This window comes from Martes martes (genome assembly GCF_963455335.1).
Source record: "Martes martes genome assembly, chromosome: 15".
NCBI classification, from domain to species: Eukaryota; Metazoa; Chordata; class Mammalia; order Carnivora; family Mustelidae; genus Martes; species Martes martes.
In genome coordinates, this window is record NC_137903.1 from 28,635,287 (window position 1) to 28,654,449 (window position 19,163).

Sequence of the window (19,163 nt, forward strand, 5' to 3'; positions counted from 1 at the left end):
CTGGTTGCCCTTGAGGTTATGACCCGCCCCCCACCTCGCAGAGAGAGGAGGAAGCAGGCTCCTCACTTCCTCACTGCAGGTCACAGGGCTGATGAGGGGCGGGCTAGTTTCGCACCACCCCCCACCCCGAAGACCTCTTGGGGTGGCAGCCTGGGGCTGAGGAGGACAGGCTTCCCCTTCTGCCCATATTGACATTTTTCTCTTTCTGGAGGGAGAGCAGAGACCATGTCTGACACGGAAGAGGTGGCGGAAGAGTACGAGCAGTGAGTATCTGGAGTTTCCTGCCTGGGGCGCTGGCCCCTCCCAGCCCCGCCCCTCACACCTGGCCCAGGAGCCCGCTGGGATGGAGAGGGGAGCCGCTGTGCCCGCTCTGGGGCTCTGACCTGTGCCTCTGGGCTGCGGATCCTGGGTTGGCCACAGGCTGGGAGACTTTTGCAAATGAAGAGGCTCAGCTCCCAGGGTCAGCTGGGGTTCTAGCTGGCTAGGAGACTTGGAGGCAGAGGAGCTTAGAAGCTGTGTCTCCTGAAAACGGAGCCAGAGATGTTCAGTGACTGTCCCGAAGCCACAGAGTTGATCATGCCCCATAAAACCCAAATCTGAGCCCACGGTTAGCATTTCGTCTTGGAACCATTCTCCTCCTGAACTGCCCTGTCCACCGCCCTGCCTGGGGACACCCTGGGGGTGGGACACTGGCAGCCAAGCTAACAGTGATGTCTGGAGGGTGACGCTCACTGGGGAGTGAGCACCATTGGGGGGTGCCTTTGTAGGTGGGCTGAGCTCCATGAGGCAATGAGGGAAGTAAAGAATGGTCTTTAGGGAAAGACCAGTGTGTGTGTGTGTGTGTGTGTGTGTGTGTGTGTGTGTGTATGCGTGTAGTGTGCTACTGACAGTCTCCTTCTGCACGGCAGGGAGCAGGAAGGTAAGCACATGCCTATGAACTCATTTGGATGAAGGGCAGACTGGCTGGAAACTGACCCCCCTCTTGTCTCCTCTCTTGCCGCCGTGGTCTCCTCTCCTGAGCAGAAGCAGCTGTGGAAGGTACGGAGCTCGGGCAGAGGGAGGGCCCGAAAAGAGAGGTCCCGGGGAATCCAGTATCCTGTCACTGCCCCTCACTCCCAGCTGAGCCAAGGTCCATGGCTCCTAACTGGGAATCAGTCCTAGCCTCGGTTGCTCAGGTCTTAAGCAAAAGGTATACACCTGTCTCGACTGTCCATTCTTTTGTTCACACAGAATCACCCTTTTTCCAATGAATTATTTTTGATTTTTTTTCTCTAATTTTTTCCCATGGAAAGTTTAAAATGCATGTACAAGTAGCAAAAACAGAATTATGCACACACACACCCCCTTCCCCAAGCCCCCAGCATCTGGCTTCAACAATCAACTACAGCCAATCTCTTTGCATCTAGGTTTCCTCTCCCCTCAGTTGTTTTACAGCTGACATCCCAAATCGTCCTCAGATGTCATATCATTTCATGCTTAAGTAGTTCACTAGGTATCTCTAAAGGATAAGTGCTATTTTAAGAAAAACATAACTGTGACACCATTATCACCCCTAAAAACATTCAACTTAATAGTTTTCCAAATGAGATTATAGAAGCGTTCAGTTATCCAAAACATTTTTAAAAAGATTTTCTTTATTTATTTGAGAGAGAGAGAGCGCACAAGTGGGGAGGGGGAGAGGTAGAAGAGGAAGGACAAGTGGATTCCCCAAATCCCACTGAGCGCAGAACCCGATGCTGGGCTTGATCCCTGCGATCACGACCCTGAGACCATGACCCGAGCCAAAACCTAGAGTTGGACGCTTAACCGACTGTGCCACCCAGGAGCCCCTCTGTAACAATTTAGATAAACACGACGACATCATTATCTGTCAAAAGTCTGTTTTGACCCTAGACCCTACTCTGATTTGTTCTCACAGTTCTTGCCTCAGCTTTCCGCCTCATATCCCTGTGGAGGAACACCCTAACCGCTCTCTCTTCCTGAGCGCGTGACACATGGAAGTGACTAAGAGACCTCACTCCAGTCCCCACCCAGCCCCCCAAGTGGCCCAGAATAGCCCTCGGTCCCCTCAGGCTTCAGCGCCCCAGGCGGGTTGCATCTTGTCCCGTAACAGGCTCAGCAAATTCTCACCAGTATCACTCAGCAGGCGATGTGTGGACATCAGGATACGGGGCTTCCCGAAGGTTTAGGGAGAGAGCCAGGAGCCTCGGTAGCTTGTCTTCCTCCTTCCCTGTGCCTTTTAGGGACAACGAGGACCCTCTTGCACATTTAAGGCTGTTCCAGGGTGCCTGGCCAAAGAGTAGACCCCAGAGAAACTCGTGGGGGAAACTGAGAGGGGACACGGGAGTCACTTGGTTTTCAAGGGACACCAGATACGTCAGAATCTATCCGCAATGCTTTTTGAACCAAAAATCCACTTTTTGCTGTGTTCCCTGTATACGCTCTCGGTACGGTGGCTTTTCCTCTGTTTTTGAGGACTTGCCAGCTCGTGAATTGTCAAGGGTGGTGTTTGAGATACAGACCTCGGGATCTGGGACTAATCTGCCTGCTACACACAGTAGGCTTTGGCTGTGAATTAACAAAATAGTTCTCTGCTGTGATGGTGGCCTGAGCTCCATGTAGCACCCGCCTTGCTTGCACTGATTGGACCCCACCTGCCTCCCACATAGCTAAGTCCCTGGCTGAAAATGACCAAGAAGGAGCAAGGTCAAAATGCGCGGCCACTAAGTTGAGACGCAGAGTACCAACGGCTCTGAGTTCTTCCTTCGGGCAGGGATTTGCAGACCTCGTGCCGGTCTGTTCCCTTGGTGGTAGGTGCCGTGCCTTCCTCAGCCGGGCTCCTTCCTTCACCCAGACCAGGCGAGTCTGCGCTGTGCCAGGCTCTCCGGTGGGGCTTTCAGAACTGTGACCCCTGGACACTGGAGATGTTCTGGGAGGTACCTGAGAGCCTCACTCAGGGTAGGAACTGTGGGAGAAGCTTGATGGCTGGGAGTTATCCCACTCTACTCTTCGGGGCCTCTGTCTTCGTGGCTAGAGGCAGAGCAGGAAATGGCCAGTTACCACTTACTGAATGACCCCCACGGGCCAGGTAGCTGCCAGGGGCAGCGTGCACGGCGGGTCATTGTATCCTAACATTGACGGAGAGGTGAGGATGGTTATTTCCATTTCACTGACAAGATGCCTGGGAAGCTGCCGAGGAATGAATTGCCCAGGTTGCTGGAGGTGGTGAATCAGGAATTGGAACAGGAGCTTAATTCCCAAGCCCACACTCAAAACCGTGCACTGTCCTGTCCCCGTCCTGCTCCCACACTAACCTGTCTTGCTTCTCCCCTTTGCTGCGGCCACTCCCTGACCCCCAGAAGAAGAGGACTGGAGAGAGGACGAAGACGGTAGTACAGCTTTTACTTTCCTGTGCTTTCTGCTCCCTGCTGTCCTGAGCCAGCCCCTGCTCTGCGGCAGAGTAGGCGGGGGTGGGGGGTGTGGGGAGGGACAGGTGTGGAGTGGGTCAGTCACTTCCTCCCAGCCTCAGAGGGGCCAGACCACGGCTTCTTTCCCTTGTTCCTGACCTTTCTCCTGGGCTGGATGGTGGGAAGGACCCAGGCTGGCTTGTCCCCCAGCCTGCTCTGAATGTGGCCACAGAGGGGGACTAATGTCCGGAATGAGTGGCCTTTCTCTGCTCCCCCTGCATATACTGGGCTCTCCCTCTGAGCTGGACAGCACCCAGGCGGGGTGGCCCTGGCGTGAGGGGCCTGGGGACAAAGTTATCCGAGAGCAGCTGGGGGAACTGGAAATAGCTAGAGCAGAAAGGACATGACGTCAGCCTTCAAATGTGCACTGCTGTGGGGTGTTGGGGGGTGGGGCTGGACTTGTTCCTGGCCAACGGGGAGAGGGCTAGGGCAAGGGAGACAGACTTGGGCTGAAGTTCGGTAAGTGCTTTCTCACAGTGATGTCTCAAGATGCGCTGGGTGGTCCAGGGAGGCTGGGAGCGCCTCGGCGAGCATGTTGCCTGACCGCTGACTGAGGGCGAGGGGCATTCTCCAGAGAACTGAAACATTAGATGGGGGTGGGGCAGGGGCTAACAAGATGTCCTGAAGAGGACCCCAAAACTGGCCATGCACTTGCTGGTCAGCCTTCTACTCTCACCCCTTCTGGAACGATCTTCTTTGAGGTAAGGAGCCTGTGGGGATCAAAGAAGAGGCATCCCCAGGCCCAGACCTAGGAAAAAGAGGACAGAGAGAGCATCAGGCGGAGTGAGTGGTGGCTGGTGTTTCTTTCCTGGAGGCCTCTCTCTCTCCCGCCCTGAGGCTTTTTCTCCTCCCTCTGCCAGGAGGTCACCCCATGTCCGCCATCGGTCAGGGAGCGTTCCCAAGCACCTCCTACAGGCAGAGCCGCCTGCCGGGCGTCATCCTGTCTTATCTGTCCACTCCAAGTGCCTGACTTGGGTGGGGTCCATATCCTGCCAAGCAAAGGGATGAAAATAGAAAAATCCTACCGACTCTCTGGACAGCTCAGCTGTCTACACAGAGGGTACCTACACCCACAGTCCTCCCACCCATCGTCTTGCTGTTTCGGTTTCTTTTAGAAACAGATGAAGCGTCCCTAGAATTCCTGAGTCCAGGACAGGAGCTTTCCCAGCACCACACCTTAAGCAGGGTACATCCTGGGGTGTCAGATCCCTGGGTGGAACATTCTGGCGAGGCGGGAGGCTGGGGAGTGGAGTGGAGTCACATTGCCAGGGGGGCTGCTGGGGAAAGGCCTAAGTCAGGCAGAAACAGCCGCCAGACCTTCCCACCCCAGCAATGAGCCTCGCCAGGCCTGCAAGCCCTTCTCTGCTACCCGCAGCTCCTCTGCACCCTAACATGCAGCTACCCCAGATTTCTAGCCCTCCCGCCGGCTTTCAGGTAGAGAACAGGTCTCCATGCTCAGAAATACCCACTTCCAATTCTCAGACTCCAGGAGAGGCAAGAGTAGAACAAAAGGACTCTTCATAAGCCCAGTCATGCCCTTCTGTCATGGTTGACCAGGGTCAGCAAACATTTTCTGCAAAGGAGCAGATAGTAAATACTCTAGGCTTTGTGGGCCACATAGTATCTATCTGTTGCCACTACTGAACTCTGCTGTAGTAAGGCAAAGGCAGGCATAGACAGTACACACATGAATGGATGTGGCTGTGTTCCAATAAAACTTTATTTACAGAAATAGTCTGGGGGCCAGATTTGGCCCTTTGGCCATAGTTTGCCAACTTCCGGTTTAAACCCAGAACTCAGCAGCCCCTTGTTATTCATATCGGTGACCCCCCTATTCATCTGAATCCTGGATGTTGCTGACCTCCATCCCCAGACTTCTCTGATCTGGTCTGCCTGCTAGCAGAAGTAGGGGCCGGGTGTTCACTGTGTCTGACTCGCTTCTGCAGAGCAGGAAGAGGTGGCAGTGGAAGAGGGGGAAGCAGAAGGGGCTGAAGGTGAGGCTGAGACGGAGGAGACCAATGCGGAAGGTAAGAGTCTGTCTGGGATGAGGGTGCAAGGGGCTTTGTCCTGCTGCTTTGGGGCATGGCAGGAGCCCCCAGAAGCAGTTCTATGGCTCTAGGAAATCCACCTGGAACCCACGTTCCAGCCTGTGCAGGAGAATGTCCTGCCTGGGCTGGGATTCAGCCGCCAATGGTCTGGTCAATGACCTTGACTGTGTGCTCCTTTCGTGTCAGGCAGAGCCTTGGGCCCAGGGGCATGTGTGCGACCGCACGATCTGGCAGGGTGTGCTCTGGTTAGGACCTATGTGAGGGGAAGACTCTTGGCAGGGGGCCCTGAGCCTGGAACAGGGATCTTACTGATGTCTCGTGTTCTGTTTAGGAGATGGACAAGAAGAGGAGGCTAAAGAAGCCGAGGGTAAGGACTGTTGGACATCAGGAGACAGGTATTGGGGCATCAAGGGAACCCCTACAAGCAGACCGCTGAAGACTGCCCACAGGGCTCCTTCCAGGGAGGTGGGTGAAGAGGAACTCAGGGGAGGAGAGGACAGAAGTTGGTGGCCGTGCGGGTTTTGGTGTAGGGCTCCAAACCTCGGCCCCCTCATTCCAGAGAAGTTGCCGGGGTGGTGCCCTGTGGGAGAGGGGACCAATGTCCAGTCCTCAATCTGGGCAGGGCCCTCAGAAGTCACTGACACATACAAGGTGCCTGGAACTCAGACAAATCACTTGTAAGGTGTGGTGTGTATAGGATGAAATAGCAAGACATAGATGGTCCATGTGCTGGGTCGTTGCAGGGGTCATTGTCACATGGCAGGCTTTGGCAAGGGTGCAGTGGTCCTAGTCACATCTCGGGGGGGAGGGGCAACCAGCTGGGTCTTGGCATCATGCCCATCAGCATCCCCCTGGAGGCCAGGGAATCCAGGGAGCAACCAATGAGGCAGAGACCTGGGAGGGGACGGTGCAGCCAGGATCCCATGGGACAGTGCCATGGGACCCCGCCTCACTAGGAAGAAAATCTGCCTTGCCTAGAACCTGTAAATGAGAAAAGGCTTGGAAGTTTCACTCTGGGAGTGTGTGCTTCCCATTAGGCCCAGCTGTGCCCTGAGATGTTGCCCCTGGGAGCTCCTCTGGGAGAGGAAGTGTGGGGTCTGTGGCCCTGCCGCTTTAATTCTTTGTGCTCCTCCGGGGTTGGAAGGAATGTACTGTGCAGATAGGGAGATGGAGGCCCATGGGTGCCCAGCTCATCAGGGGCAGAGGTGGGGCCACATCTGGGGCCTCCTGACCTATGGCTATGTGCTTCTCTCCTCTCCAGATGGCCCAGTGGAGGAGTCCAAACCAAAGCCCAGGTGAGTAGGACACACCTGTGGTGAAGCCCTGGTGGATGATTAGGGCAGGACAGGAGTGCCGTACGGCACAGTGGGCATGGGTCGGGGCCTGCGGCAGGCATAGGCCACCATGTATGGTTGTATAGGTTTTGTACTGCATGAGTGTTGGCCTGAGGGAGAGCGGAGGCCTCAGACTTCATTACCAATTGCATACACCGTCATGGACACCACTGTGTTCATCTAGGGGGAAAAGGTGGACCAGTTGTGGCCCTGGACAGATGTCCTCTCCTATTCCATGTCCCAGGTGGAACACCTTCCTCTGTAGCTGAATTGGGACTGGAGGGAAGAGGGAAGAAAATCTGGGGGAGTCAAGCAAGGACACTGTGTCAGCCTAGGTGGCTTCACGGTGTCGCAGAGGGGTGGGGCAGGGCAGCTTGGTGCCACACAAGTGAAAGCACCTGCAAGCTGTGGGTGTTGGGTAGGGCAGGGCGGGGCGGGGGGAGATTGCGGGGCGCCAGGTGGGGGGGCCAGCGAGGGTTTCCCTTTCCGCGATGCTCAACCTGTTGGTAGATGGCGTCTCCGCCCACACTGTCGGGCTTCTCCCCGTTTCCTCGGGGCCTCCAGAAACCAGCCCTGGAGACAATCCCAGCTCTGCTCATTTGTCCAGCACCTTTCCCTTTCCAGGCACCTGAATGAACACGGCAGTATCTCATTTCAGACCCACCCAGACCTGAGGGCAAATGGGGAAACTGAGGACAGAGCCCACTGGCTCTGGTGTCACACCACAAGCATGCATGGGGGTGGGAACGAAACCACAGGACTCGAGGGCTCGTGGGAGATTCTGTGGGGTCAGCTGCACGTGCTGTGTGATTTGGAGCACGTCATTACCTCTCTGAGCTGCAGGTGTCTTAAATGAAATGGGTGGTCCCTATGTCGCAGGTGTATGGGGAGCATGAAGAGAGAGGGCGCGTGTGAAAGAGGCTGCTGTCCTCCGGTGGTTGGGGGGGGTGTGTGCTTTCACTGTTGCGGCCGTGCTTCCGCAGGATGGACGGGGTCCTGCCTGCCCGGGGCACCTGTGGTCCCCCCGGATGACAGTCACGGAGTCCCTCCTCTTCTTTCCAACAGGCCTTTTATGCCCAACTTGGTGCCGCCCAAGATCCCCGATGGGGAGAGAGTAGACTTTGATGTGAGTGTGCCTGCGGGGAGAGTGGGCCCGGGCTGGCAGGGGTTGCAGGGGCCCTGAGGAGACTTGGGGGAGCAGGGTGGGGTGACATGGCAGGTGGGGCGGTGTTTGGCACAGGCCTGGCTGGGCGCTATCCTGGGTTCAGGCCCCCAGCCTGCCCGTCCCTTCTGCTTTGCGGAGGGTACCACCTGCCCGGCCACATCCCCCTGGACCCGTGGGTGCCGCAGCACCTGAGCCCATCGTGCGTTTGCAGGACATCCACCGGAAGCGCATGGAGAAGGACCTGAACGAGCTGCAGACGCTGATCGAGGCTCACTTTGAGAACAGGAAGAAGGAGGAGGAGGAGCTCATCTCACTCAAAGACAGGATCGTGGGTGTCCAGTCTCCTGTGGGAAGGCCCCTGGAGGCCACGCACTCCATCCTCCACCCTCTGTGTGAGGCCCCACCTCCTCCAGGCAGCCTTCCCGGGGGCGCCTGACCCTGGCTCTCCCTCAGGACCCCTGTGGCCAGGAGCCACTCCGGAGGCCCTGCACCGGGGTGTCTCAGGTCCCTGCCCTCCCTCCCCACCAGACTGGATGGGTCTTGGCGGCTGGAGCTGCTGATTGTCTCTGGGCCTCGGGGCTCTGGTTGTGGGATGACCAGTCAGAGGGCTGTTGTCCTACTTCTGCCCCTGCGTCCCTCCCAGGGGACTCAGCTCTCCCTGCTGATGCGGGGAGGATGACGGGGCCTCTGCTGGGGAGAGGGGAGGTTGTTGTGATTCCTTTGCTTCTCTCTCCACCACACTTGCCGCCGTGTTGGCACATGGCTGCATGGCTCTGGCTGGCCGCCGGGGATTTGGCCATCTGTCGGTGAGCACCGAGCAGCTGCCGGGGCCAGGGCCGGCAAGGGGCCAGGGACCTAGCACTCAGGGGAGATGGGAGAAGCCCGCCTGACATTTGTCAAATCTTTGAGGACAACCCCGTGATGAGTGACGTTCAGTGTCGGTCCTCTGCACAGGCCCGCCGTGGCCTGTCTTTATTTAGCCAGGGCCGCCTTCTGAGCCGGGCCACCTGTCCAGGGGCTGTCTCTGTCCTCGTGCACGGAGCTGGTTAAGAGCGGCAGCTTTTGGGGGCAGCTGAGACTCGGAGGGGAACAGCCCCTGTGGGTTCCCTTGTCACCGCTCTCCCTGGTTGGTCCCGGTGCCTAGGAGCACCCCCCCCTCCCTGTGCACGCACTGGGCAGGCTTGGCCTCTCTCCCCACAGGAGAAGCGGCGGGCTGAGCGGGCCGAGCAGCAGCGCATCCGGAATGAGCGGGAGAAGGAGCGTCAGACTCGCTTGGCTGTGAGTGACCCCTAGTCCGAGGCCCACAGAACCCCCGTGCTTCCAGCTCCTTCCAGGCCCCCAGGCCCTTCTCTCTCTATACACACTGATTCAGTCCACGAGCCCCTGGCGAGCGCTGCGCACTGTTGGGATTCTGATGATACACAGCAAACAAAACAGATGTCTGGGTCCTCCTGAACTTCCTATTTTATATAGTAAGACCCTCCATCCAGCAGTCCCACGTCTGGGTACTTACCCGAAGATGAAACCACAAATTCAGAAGGGTATCTGGGCCCCATTCAGTGTAGCCTTATTTACAGTAGCAAAGACATGGCCGCAAGCCGGGTGTCCATTGATGGAGGAATGGATAAAGAAAATGTACACACACACACAGACACACACACACCTGCACACACAGTGAAATATTATTATTCACGCCATTAAAAAAGAGGAGGAAATCTTGCCACTTGTGAGAACATGGCTGGACCTGGAGGGTATTATGCTAAGTGAAATAAGTCAGACAGTGAAGGACAAATACCGTATGATTTCACTTATATGTGGAATCTAAAATGAAGCACAACCAAAAACAAAACACCAAGCTCATAGATGCAGAGAACAGACTGGTGGTTGCCAGAGGTAGGGCTTAGGGGTGAGCAAAATGGGTGGAAGGGGTCGAAAGTTACAATTTTCATGATAAGACAAGTAGGCCCTCCACTCTCCCCTCTCTGGGAACAGAGGGTCCCATGGCCCTCTTCTCGTGCTGCTGCTCGAGGGCCTTCCAGGGCAGCAGGCCTCCTCAAGGGGCTCCCTGCCTGAGGGGGTGACAGGATCCGCGTGGGAATCATTCTTCCCTTGTTCATCGATTAAAGTCTTCACAGTGGGCCAGGCCCTGCCCTGAGGGGTCCCCTCAGGGGCCTTCTTGCCTGGTGGAGAGAAAGCTCCGCTCCAGTGACCCAGAAAGACCCCAGACTTCACCCCAATGTCAGGGGTTTGTGCTCCCACCTCTGATGTGCTGTCTTCCTGCCCCCTGGAAACAGGAAGAGAGAGCCCGGCGAGAGGAGGAGGAGAACAGGAGGAAGGCCGAGGATGAGGCCCGGAAGAAGAAGGCTTTGTCCAACATGATGCACTTTGGGGGCTACATCCAGAAGGTAGGTCAGGGAGCAGTGGCCGGCTTCAGGGGGTCCTGGGGTATGGGGAGGAGAAATTCCCAACTGTGTGTGAGAGACCGAGGCCTCCTCCTGCCCGCCCCCTGAGCCAGCTCTCTGCCTCACTGTGGCTTTCTCCAGGAGGGGCCTGCGGACAGAGCCCCCCACCCCTTGTCAGCGGTGCCCAGGGACCCCCAAGATGGATGGGCCTTGAGCCTCAGAGCTCTGGTGGGAGACCCCGATCTGCCACTTAGAGCTGTGTGGCTTCGGGCAACCTCAGAGCCTCAGCGCATCTGTGAAGTGGGTTTTCTGTTGTCTGCTCTGCCTGCTCACATGGTAGGCAGCTGGGAGATGGTTTACTCCTGCGGACTCCCTCAGCTCCTAATTTTTGGGCCCCGATCCTGCAAGGTTCTCCATTCTCAGGGGAGGAGAGGAAATACACAATTGATTTTCTCTGTGCAGTGGAGAGATCAGAACATTTTCATAGATTTCCAAAGCCCCCCACTCAGAACCAGACCAGGCTGCCTGCCTCTGCCCCACAGTGACCATACCAGCCAGACTTTTGGCATGGGCCTGCTCTCAAAACAGTCCGTGCCTCACCCCCAGACTCCTGTCCTAATAAACAAAGTTGCCTACAATGAGCGTCTCAATCACCTTCTCCTTCTCCTGTCTCTCTGCCTTTGCCTCCGGCCCCGTGCTCTGCTCTCTGTCTGTGTCTCTGTCCCGGGTCTCGTTCTTTCTCTCTGGGTCTTTCTCTCATGGTGTCCTGGCTCTGCAGGCCCAGGTGGGTAAAACCTCGAACCCTCCTCCTCCTCATGGTTTTGGGGGCTCCCGGGGAGAGCAGGGTGCCTGGCTGGAGGGGAGGAGTGTGGAGGATGGGGTAGTGGGAGGAGGGGGTGGGCAGAGAGATGGAAGAATTTGGAGACCAAAGGAATAAAGGACTGAAATGGTCCTCCTGGGTCCTGCCTGGAAATCCAGGCCGTTGATGGCGTGGGTGTCTCAGGAAGAAGAGGATAAGGACCTGGTCCTTCTGCAGTCCTTGTCTTACTCCCTGTTGGGTTTCCGGAGGGTTAGGGGAGAAGAGGGGGTGGGTGTTCTCCAGCCAACACCCCCTCCCCCCGCTTGTCACCCTCTCCAGACGGAGCGGAAAAGTGGGAAGAGACAGACGGAGCGGGAGAAGAAGAAGAAGATTCTGGCCGAGAGGAGGAAGGTGCTGGCCATCGACCACCTGAATGAAGATCAGCTGAGGTGGGGGCTGGGGAGCTCTGGGCACTGCATACACCTGCGCGGGGAGGGCCGGTGGAGCAGAGGGCACAGTCTCACCATCCACCACCAGAGGGCGCTGCCACACCACATTTCCACCCCCCCCCCCCCCACCGGTCCGCCCCGACTTTCCCGTGCCAGTAGAACTGGGCGGGAGCTGGTCGTGCCATCTCTGTGCTTTGCCTCCAGGGACTAGGGAAAGAGAACTGAGCTGGCACCTCACCCCTCTGAGCTTCTCCTTACCCACCCGCACCCAAGTGGTGGGAAGGGGGATTGGACTGTGCTTTACAGTGTTAGAAGGGCTTTTCCCTCTCCTTCCCCACCCCCCCAACTCTGCCCTAGCAGCCCCTGTATCTGTTCCTAAGCACTGGGCACTGCTATCTGGGTCCCATGCTGAGCCAGGTGGGCTGGGGTCTCCTTAGCAGGCCTGGAGGTGGGAAGGAGGGCTGGGGCCTCTGGGGGCTGGGTCAGATTTTGGATAAAGGTAGATGACAGCCCTTCCTTATTGATCCCTCTCCCTTCTCTCCCCCATCTTCCCCTCTGGCCCCTGCAGGGAGAAGGCCAAGGAGCTGTGGCAGAGCATCTACAACCTGGAGGCAGAGAAGTTCGACCTGCAGGAGAAGTTCAAGCAGCAGAAATATGAAGTGAGCCTACTTACTGCTCCCCTCCCCCCATCTCATGCTCCCTGCTCCCCTCCCCCATCCCATGCTCCTCCTGGTTTGATCGGGGTCCCACGCTACTGCTGCCAGTCAGGCCCCTTTCCTCTGTCCCAGTCACCCATCACCTAGCCCAACACACACCCCTGCCAAGGTGTCTTGTTCCCGACAGTGCTCTGTGCCCATAGCTTGCTGGAGAGGTTTAATGGTTGGTTCACTGGCAAAGACTTATTTCTGGGGTTCCAGCTCTGGGAGGGTTCTCCCTCCCTTCTGTCCCTGAAGGCCTTGAGGCAGCAGCTCAGGTGCACAGAGCCAGATGGGAGGAGCAGGATGGGCAGAGCGAGGCCTCCCGGGGGAGAGGAGGCCTCACCAGAGATGTGGCCCCTTCTCTCCCTATGTACCCAGAGGCTCTGGTGTGGGCACAGCCGGCTGAGCCTCAGACTCCCAGTCTCGAGGGGTCTCAGGTGCCCAGACAGCAGGCACAGATCGGCTCAGCCAGCCCAGGTCCCACACACTTCCCCGCAGGGGCCTTCTGCCTCGAGCTTCCCTCATGGGGCCTGCTTTCCTGCATCCCCTGTGCAACGGGCCCCTCCTCGGAGCACCGCTCAGGCCCCCGTGCCTACAGAGAGGCCATTTTGTGCGCTGACAGCAAGCGTGGACTTTGGAGCCACGCTGCCTGGGTTCTGTAGCTAGCTCTGCCCCTTACCGGCTTTGTGACCCTGTGTCACTTACTTTCTCTTGTTTCCGTTTCCCATCTAAACGACAAGGATGCCAGCAGGCCCTGTTTCACAGAGCTGTTGCGAGAGTTCCAGAAGTAATAATAGTAATAGTAGCAGTAATAACATGTTCCAAGCACTGTTCGAGCATTTTCCATGTATGAAGTTACACCGTTTGGGAGAGTGCTCATAACGGAACAGAAAGGGTCGGCCGGCAGCCCCACTAAGTGCTCAGTAGGTATTAGCTGCCATTGTAGCCTCTCCAGGCCCGGGCCTTCCTCTCTCCCTCTGGTTCCCCATTTAACTGCAGCTGGCCTGCCGGGCTTCGATCTGGCCGAAGTACAGGGCTGTGAACTGTGGGTGGGCACATGGGGGTGCTGCCCCTCTTGAGCCCCTGGGCAGGAGTGCCTGGGGCAGGGGGCGCTGTCTCAGGCTAGGCTGGGGCTTGTTCGGAGGACTTCCCGAGGCCCAGCCTTGCACCAGATTCTCAGAAGACTTCTTCATGCCACCCTTGTCCGGAGCCCTCCGAGGCTCTGGGACCCCACAGTGACCGGCCAGTGGGGTGGTCAGGAAACCTCTCCTCGGCTCCCGCGTGTGGGACCAGGGCCCCTCCAGGTCTCTAACCATTCTGACCCTCACAGCATTGCTGCTCGGCCTCCTCTGCGTCCTCTCCTCTCCCCCCTCCCCATCTCCTCTTTCCCTCCTTCCTCCTCCTCCTCCCTCCTTCTCCCCCTCCTCCTTCCTCCTCCACAACTGTGCTAAGCCGGCTTCCCCATCAGCCCCAGCCACCTGAGACCTGAGTCAATGAGCTCCGAAGTTACTCTATCTTTCCCGCTTACAGATCAATGTTCTCCGAAACAGGATCAATGATAACCAGAAAGTGTAAGTTTCTAGGTCCTTCCATCCCCGAGCCCTTTCCTCTTTCCCTGTCTTCCCAGGCATCCCACTCCGCTTCTGAGGGCTCTGGCTCCCACTCCTTCCCCTCCCTTTCAGGGCACAGGCTGCTTCCTCCTTGGGCTCCCCTGTGGCCACTGTTCAGTGGGGAATGGAGTGCAGGGCCCCAGGGACTCCCTCCAGCCTGAGGCTGCTGCCCCACTCTGCATGTGTAGGCAGCTCCAGGCTGCCCCTCTGAACCCTCAGCCTTCCCCCCTCTGCCTCCTCCCTGTGGAGACCCACTGCCCTGGTCCCGCTTCTGACTGGGCCCTGCTTCTTTTGCAGCTCCAAGACCCGGGGGAAGGCCAAAGTCACTGGGCGCTGGAAGTAGGGGCAGCAGTCCCCTTCACCAGAGATCCTTGCTATGTCCCCGCCCTGCTCGTCCCCAGCTTCTGGGGCCCTCCTGGGCACTGGAGGCAGACTGGGGTCTGGAAGCCAGGAGCTGGCCCGGCTGGGAGCTGCCGCTCTTGGTGCCTGTGCCCCCACATGCCCACGCACGCCAATAATAAAAGCCAACGCACATCGCAGGCCTTGTCTGTCAGCTCCCCTCAGAGGGAGGGAAACTGAGGTGAGAGCCCGTCTCACAGGGAGTCAGGGCCAAGAGCCGACCCTCAGGGTCACAGGTCCCTGGTAACTGCTGGACCCGAAGGAGCCCCCTCCCACCTGCTTCCAGAGGGGAGAGGGCGGCTGGCCCTGGAGGAAGCACAGGCTTCGTCAGGGCTCAGGCCTCACAAGAGGAGAAGGAGCTGCTGTGAGTCACTGCGAGGCCCACTGGGGGGAAGCGCTGAGTGTGGGGACAAGCGTTCCTGTTTCTGTGTGAGTCACTCCTTGGGAACAATGGAGGCCTTTTTGGATGGGCTTGTTTTCTTTCTCTTCCTGGCCAGGGCCTAGGAAACACGCGTCTGAGGGGCAGGGAGCCCTTGAGGAAGGAGAGAGGGCCAGTTTCATCAGGTAGCTTTTCCGGCAGAGATGAGCTGCCGAGAGGCCTGGGCTGGTCCCGCCATTTGCATGTCCTCTAGGGCTTGAGTGCAGGCGAGGGACCTCAGGGTCCTGAGCGGAAGAAGACAGCATGGCGACCCTGAGCCCAGTCGGCAGAAGGGAAACGATGTGGGAGGGGAAAGCTCCTAACTCAACAGCCCCCTGGAGGAACCCCCCGGATGGGCGCCCCCATGCTTCTGCTCCAGCTGCCCCCTCTGCCTGGAAGGCTTCCCTCAGTTCCCCACTCGTCACCCGCCCACGGGAGCCCCACTGTCCCTGGGAAGCTTCCCGTACTCTTCCATGCAGAGTGACTCATTTCTCCTTGCTCTGGGCACCCTGCACCCACTTTAACTGTGACCACAGTTCGGCATCTAATACGACACTGTGTTCCCTCTGTCCGGACCTGCAGGCATCGCCCCTCTGACTCTCAAGAGACAATAGAGACCCACTTATCCTGTGCCACGTGCCAGACACTGTGACAAAAGGCCAGGATACAGAGATGAAAGGGGTATGGTCCCTGGGCGATGAGGACAGGCTTAGCCTGGGGTCTTGGCCTCATTTCTTATCCGTCCATCCATCCATCCACCCATCCCTCCATCCATCCCTCCATCCATCCGTCCGTCTGTCCATCAGTCCATCTGTCCATCCATCCATACATCCAGTAAATGTCTCCTGGGCACCAAGTAGTGCTAGGCACTGTGTCAGGCGGAGGGGATGCTGTGATTTAATAAGCACATCCCCGCCCTTGTGGAGATCACAGCTCATGGGAGAGAGGCAGCCAACAGAAAATTCTAGCCCCATGTCACAGTTGGCAGGGCAAAAGGTGCTGGGGAGGCACAGACAAGAGGCAGACAAAACAGGAGGGCTTTCTGGAGGAAAGGGTTTCTACATCAAGTTTCAGAGTCTGAGAAGAAGAAAGCCAAAGACAGGGGTCAGGGATGGGAAGAGGGAATAGCACATAGAAAGCCCTAGAAGTAAGGGGTGGCCTGGTGTGTTTGCGGAGCCCCGGTTACCACAGAATCCAAGGGCTTCGGCTGGGGAACCAGGAGGGCCTCTGGAAGTGACCACGAGGCAGGAGGTGGGAGGTGGAGCTCCTTGTCTCCGCAGCCCCATCCTCCCCGCTCCCAGAGACAGGGGCATGGAATCCAGAACTGAAACTCCACAATTTCCAACCGCCAAATCCCCAGGGGGGCTCCACCTCCTGTTGAAGCCTCTCCTCAGAGCCGCAGCAGGGACTGAGGGTGCAGTCCTGGGTCCCACTTCCCGCGCCTCCTTTCCCACCAGGGTCTCCTCGTGGTCATCCCTCTGCCCTGGTAGGTGTGGTCTCTTCTTCCATTGCTGTGTTCTGAGGGAGACATGAAGGCAGCCTTACTGTCTTACTCTGAGACTCCTTGAGGCCAGGTCCCATGTATCTTTTCTCCTGGAGTCGCCTGGTGTTTAGGGAAGACCCTATGAGTGCCCTGGACCGTGTCCCCACACAGGGCTTTTTCCGCTCTGACTCAGTGGCACCCAGGTGAGGTCCCTATCCCCTGAACAAGAGCACAGCAGGGTGACCTGGGTGTTGTATCCAGATGGGAGTCCCGCAGATCCCTGGTCTGCACGGGGCCTGGGGCATTTGTCCCTAAGTGAAGAGATTGGGCAGGTGGTCCTGTCCTGTCCTACTCGCCGAGGAGAGAGCAGGTGAGGGTCAGGGTATAGGGGCACACCTGGGTCATCAGCCCAAGGCAGGGGCCCTTCCAAATCCAACAGGCAAGGGCATGGGCTCTGGGCCTCATTGGGCTGTGCTTTCCCCATGACGTTCCTAGGGAACGGAGGCACCACGGATACGTGCACAGAAGCACACTGTGATGGGTTCAGGAGCGAGTGGCAAGGTGCCGAGAGGCGTGCACGTATCCCTGCTGGTTCAGTCACAACTCTGTCACTCCGGTGCTCACCATGCAGTGGGACCCGAACCAAACACTCAGGGAGTGAGTAGTCCTGGGCCTCCTGACCAGGAGCTGGCTGAGGCTGCATCGGGGCAACTGTGCCACCAGACAGCCTGAGTCCCCCCTACATCATTCCCTGTGATCGCCCAGGCACCATCGTCTCCACAAGGTTCCCGCCTCCCTCTGCTCTAGGTGTACCTCTCACCGGGCAGGTCTCTGGGCACCCCAGGTATACGCTCAGGGAAATGACCTCCAACTTCTGCTCGGCCCTGGGTCAGAGAGATGAAGGTCCCCATGGCCCCCGCCATCCTCCCATCATCAGATTTTCTCTCCAAACAAGCTCGGGTCATGAATGCATTCCCATGATAAGCCCACTTTTTTTTTTTTTTTTTTTAAGATTTTATTTATTTATTTGACAGGCAGAGAGGCAGGCAGAGAGAGAGGGGGAAGCAGGCTCCCTGCTGAGCAGAGAGCCCAATGCAGGGCTCGATCCCACGGCCCTGAGATCATGACCTGAGCCGAAGGCAGAAGCTTAACCCACTGAGCCACCCAGGCGCCCCGATAAGCCCACTTTTGAGGAGGAAAAGCCGGGAGAGGGTGATGGATTCTCCAGGGGCTGCCTGCCTTGGCATCCAGCTCTTCCAGCGGGAGACTCCAGGCTCTGAAGCTAGAGTCTCACTTTCTTTTGTCAAATTCCCGCCCCACCCCTTCCCAGCTCTGCAACCTGGGGTGAGTTACCTCCCTTCTCTGTGCCCGAGTTCCCTTACGTGAAAAACAAGGATTGTCAGGAAGGCTGATGAGACAGTGTGTCTGGTAACTGGAGGGGTGCTTGGTGCATGGTAAGTGGGGAGCGCACCTTAGCCATTGATACACCCATTTTAGTGTTAACTTGTCACCAGCCCCTTTCAAGGGCTCAAGGTTTGGGGAAGCCGAGTCAGGCATGCTGGGTCCAAGCTGGCTACTCCTTGTCTGTGGGGTTTCCTGGACCCCTGGAAACCTCTCTTCCTTCTGTGTTTCAGGGTCAGGCCTTCTCCCTGACCAGACCACTGGGAGCCCGGGGTGGCAGGTGGCAGGAGCCTGCTGCTGCTGACGGTCCCTCCCAGTGGCCGTGACACGTGGCTGTCCCAGGTCTGTGCCACTGGCTGGACAGAGGTGTGCAGAACTCACTCCCAGCTGGAGCTCCACCCCTGACACTGCAGCCCGGTTTCTGGGTTTCTGGAAAGGGTGGGGCAGCACCCACCCTGGCGTGGGGGCCTGGCCCTCCTCTGTGCTGGGCTCAAGCCTCAGGGCCAGGCTCTCGGGTCAGCGCAGGCTGGGGGGCAGGGGTTGGCCAGAAGTGCAGGGCAGACCATGCTGGTGTCCGTGTCCCCACAGGACGGCTGTGGGTCATCGCCATTCTGGACTTGGCTTCTCCTCGGAAAGTCCTGCCTGCCCGTCGGCCCTACCAGGAGAAAGACTGAGTGGGAATTGGGTGACGATGCTGCTGGCTGGGGTGGTAACCCACCCTTTCTCCTACGGAACATCCCCTCCTGTGTTTCTCACCCTGGCTCCTGCGCTACTGTTGGCTACTGGACACATATTCACTTTGGCCAACTCCCTCCCCTCCCCTCCCCACCCCCGCCACTGCCATGGCCCTCAGGTCTTGACCCCATGGTCTTAGGAGGACACTGAGGTTTGACGGTTTGAGCAACATGTCAAGGGCCATTCAGTTAGTAAGTGGTGAAGCTGGGATTTGAACCCAGCCTTATGGCTTCAGGGCCAGGACATGAATCTTGTGGATTGAGGAAGACCTCAGATCTCCCAGAGCCACCTGTGGGCCGCCGGAGGTGGGCCCAGGCTCAGCATTCTCTGCCCCTGCACCACCCCCACCCCTGCCATCAGCCCTCAGCCCAGGGAGACAGCAGCCCCTCCCCGCAGCCTGTCTGCCCTGTGCCCTTCAGCTGGCAAGGCTAGCTGTTCTGCCCCACAGGAAGCCCCGGGGCCTGATGGGAGGAGAGGGGCACGTCCAGCATGAGAGGGGACTTGGTCCAGAGTTGGAAGAGCACAGTCAGCGAGCCTCCTCCTTCTGGGGGTTGATGACAGCCCATGCCTCTGTCCATGGGCACTTAGGGGGACGAGTGGATCATGGAAGCACCTGTCATTACTTTGCCAATGGGTCACCCCTCAATCCTGCAAAGAGAGGGAACCCAGGGTGGATAGAGGTTTGGCCTATAAACAAAAGCAGTGGGCTGGTCTGGCTGCTGCTGTTGGCGTGGTGGGCCTGATCCAGGGACATC

At 57.9% G+C, this 19,163-nt stretch overlaps 1 protein-coding gene across 1 annotated transcript; it reads left to right on the top strand.

The window, feature by feature from the left end:
* Window positions 1-230: 230 nt before the first annotated feature.
* Window positions 231-14,843, top strand: TNNT2 (troponin T2, cardiac type). Its single transcript, XM_080823946.1, has 13 exons — window positions 231-290; window positions 3,360-3,389; window positions 5,414-5,494; window positions 5,847-5,882; window positions 6,777-6,810; window positions 7,915-7,975; window positions 8,226-8,342; window positions 9,215-9,292; window positions 10,309-10,419; window positions 11,555-11,664; window positions 12,233-12,323; window positions 13,893-13,933; window positions 14,270-14,843. The coding sequence occupies exons 6-13, from the start codon at window positions 7,922-7,924 to the stop codon at window positions 14,313-14,315; spliced, it is 648 nt and encodes a 215-aa protein (XP_080680072.1). The 5' UTR covers window positions 231-290; window positions 3,360-3,389; window positions 5,414-5,494; window positions 5,847-5,882; window positions 6,777-6,810; window positions 7,915-7,921; the 3' UTR covers window positions 14,316-14,843.
* The last annotated feature ends 4,320 nt before the right edge of the window (window positions 14,844-19,163 follow it).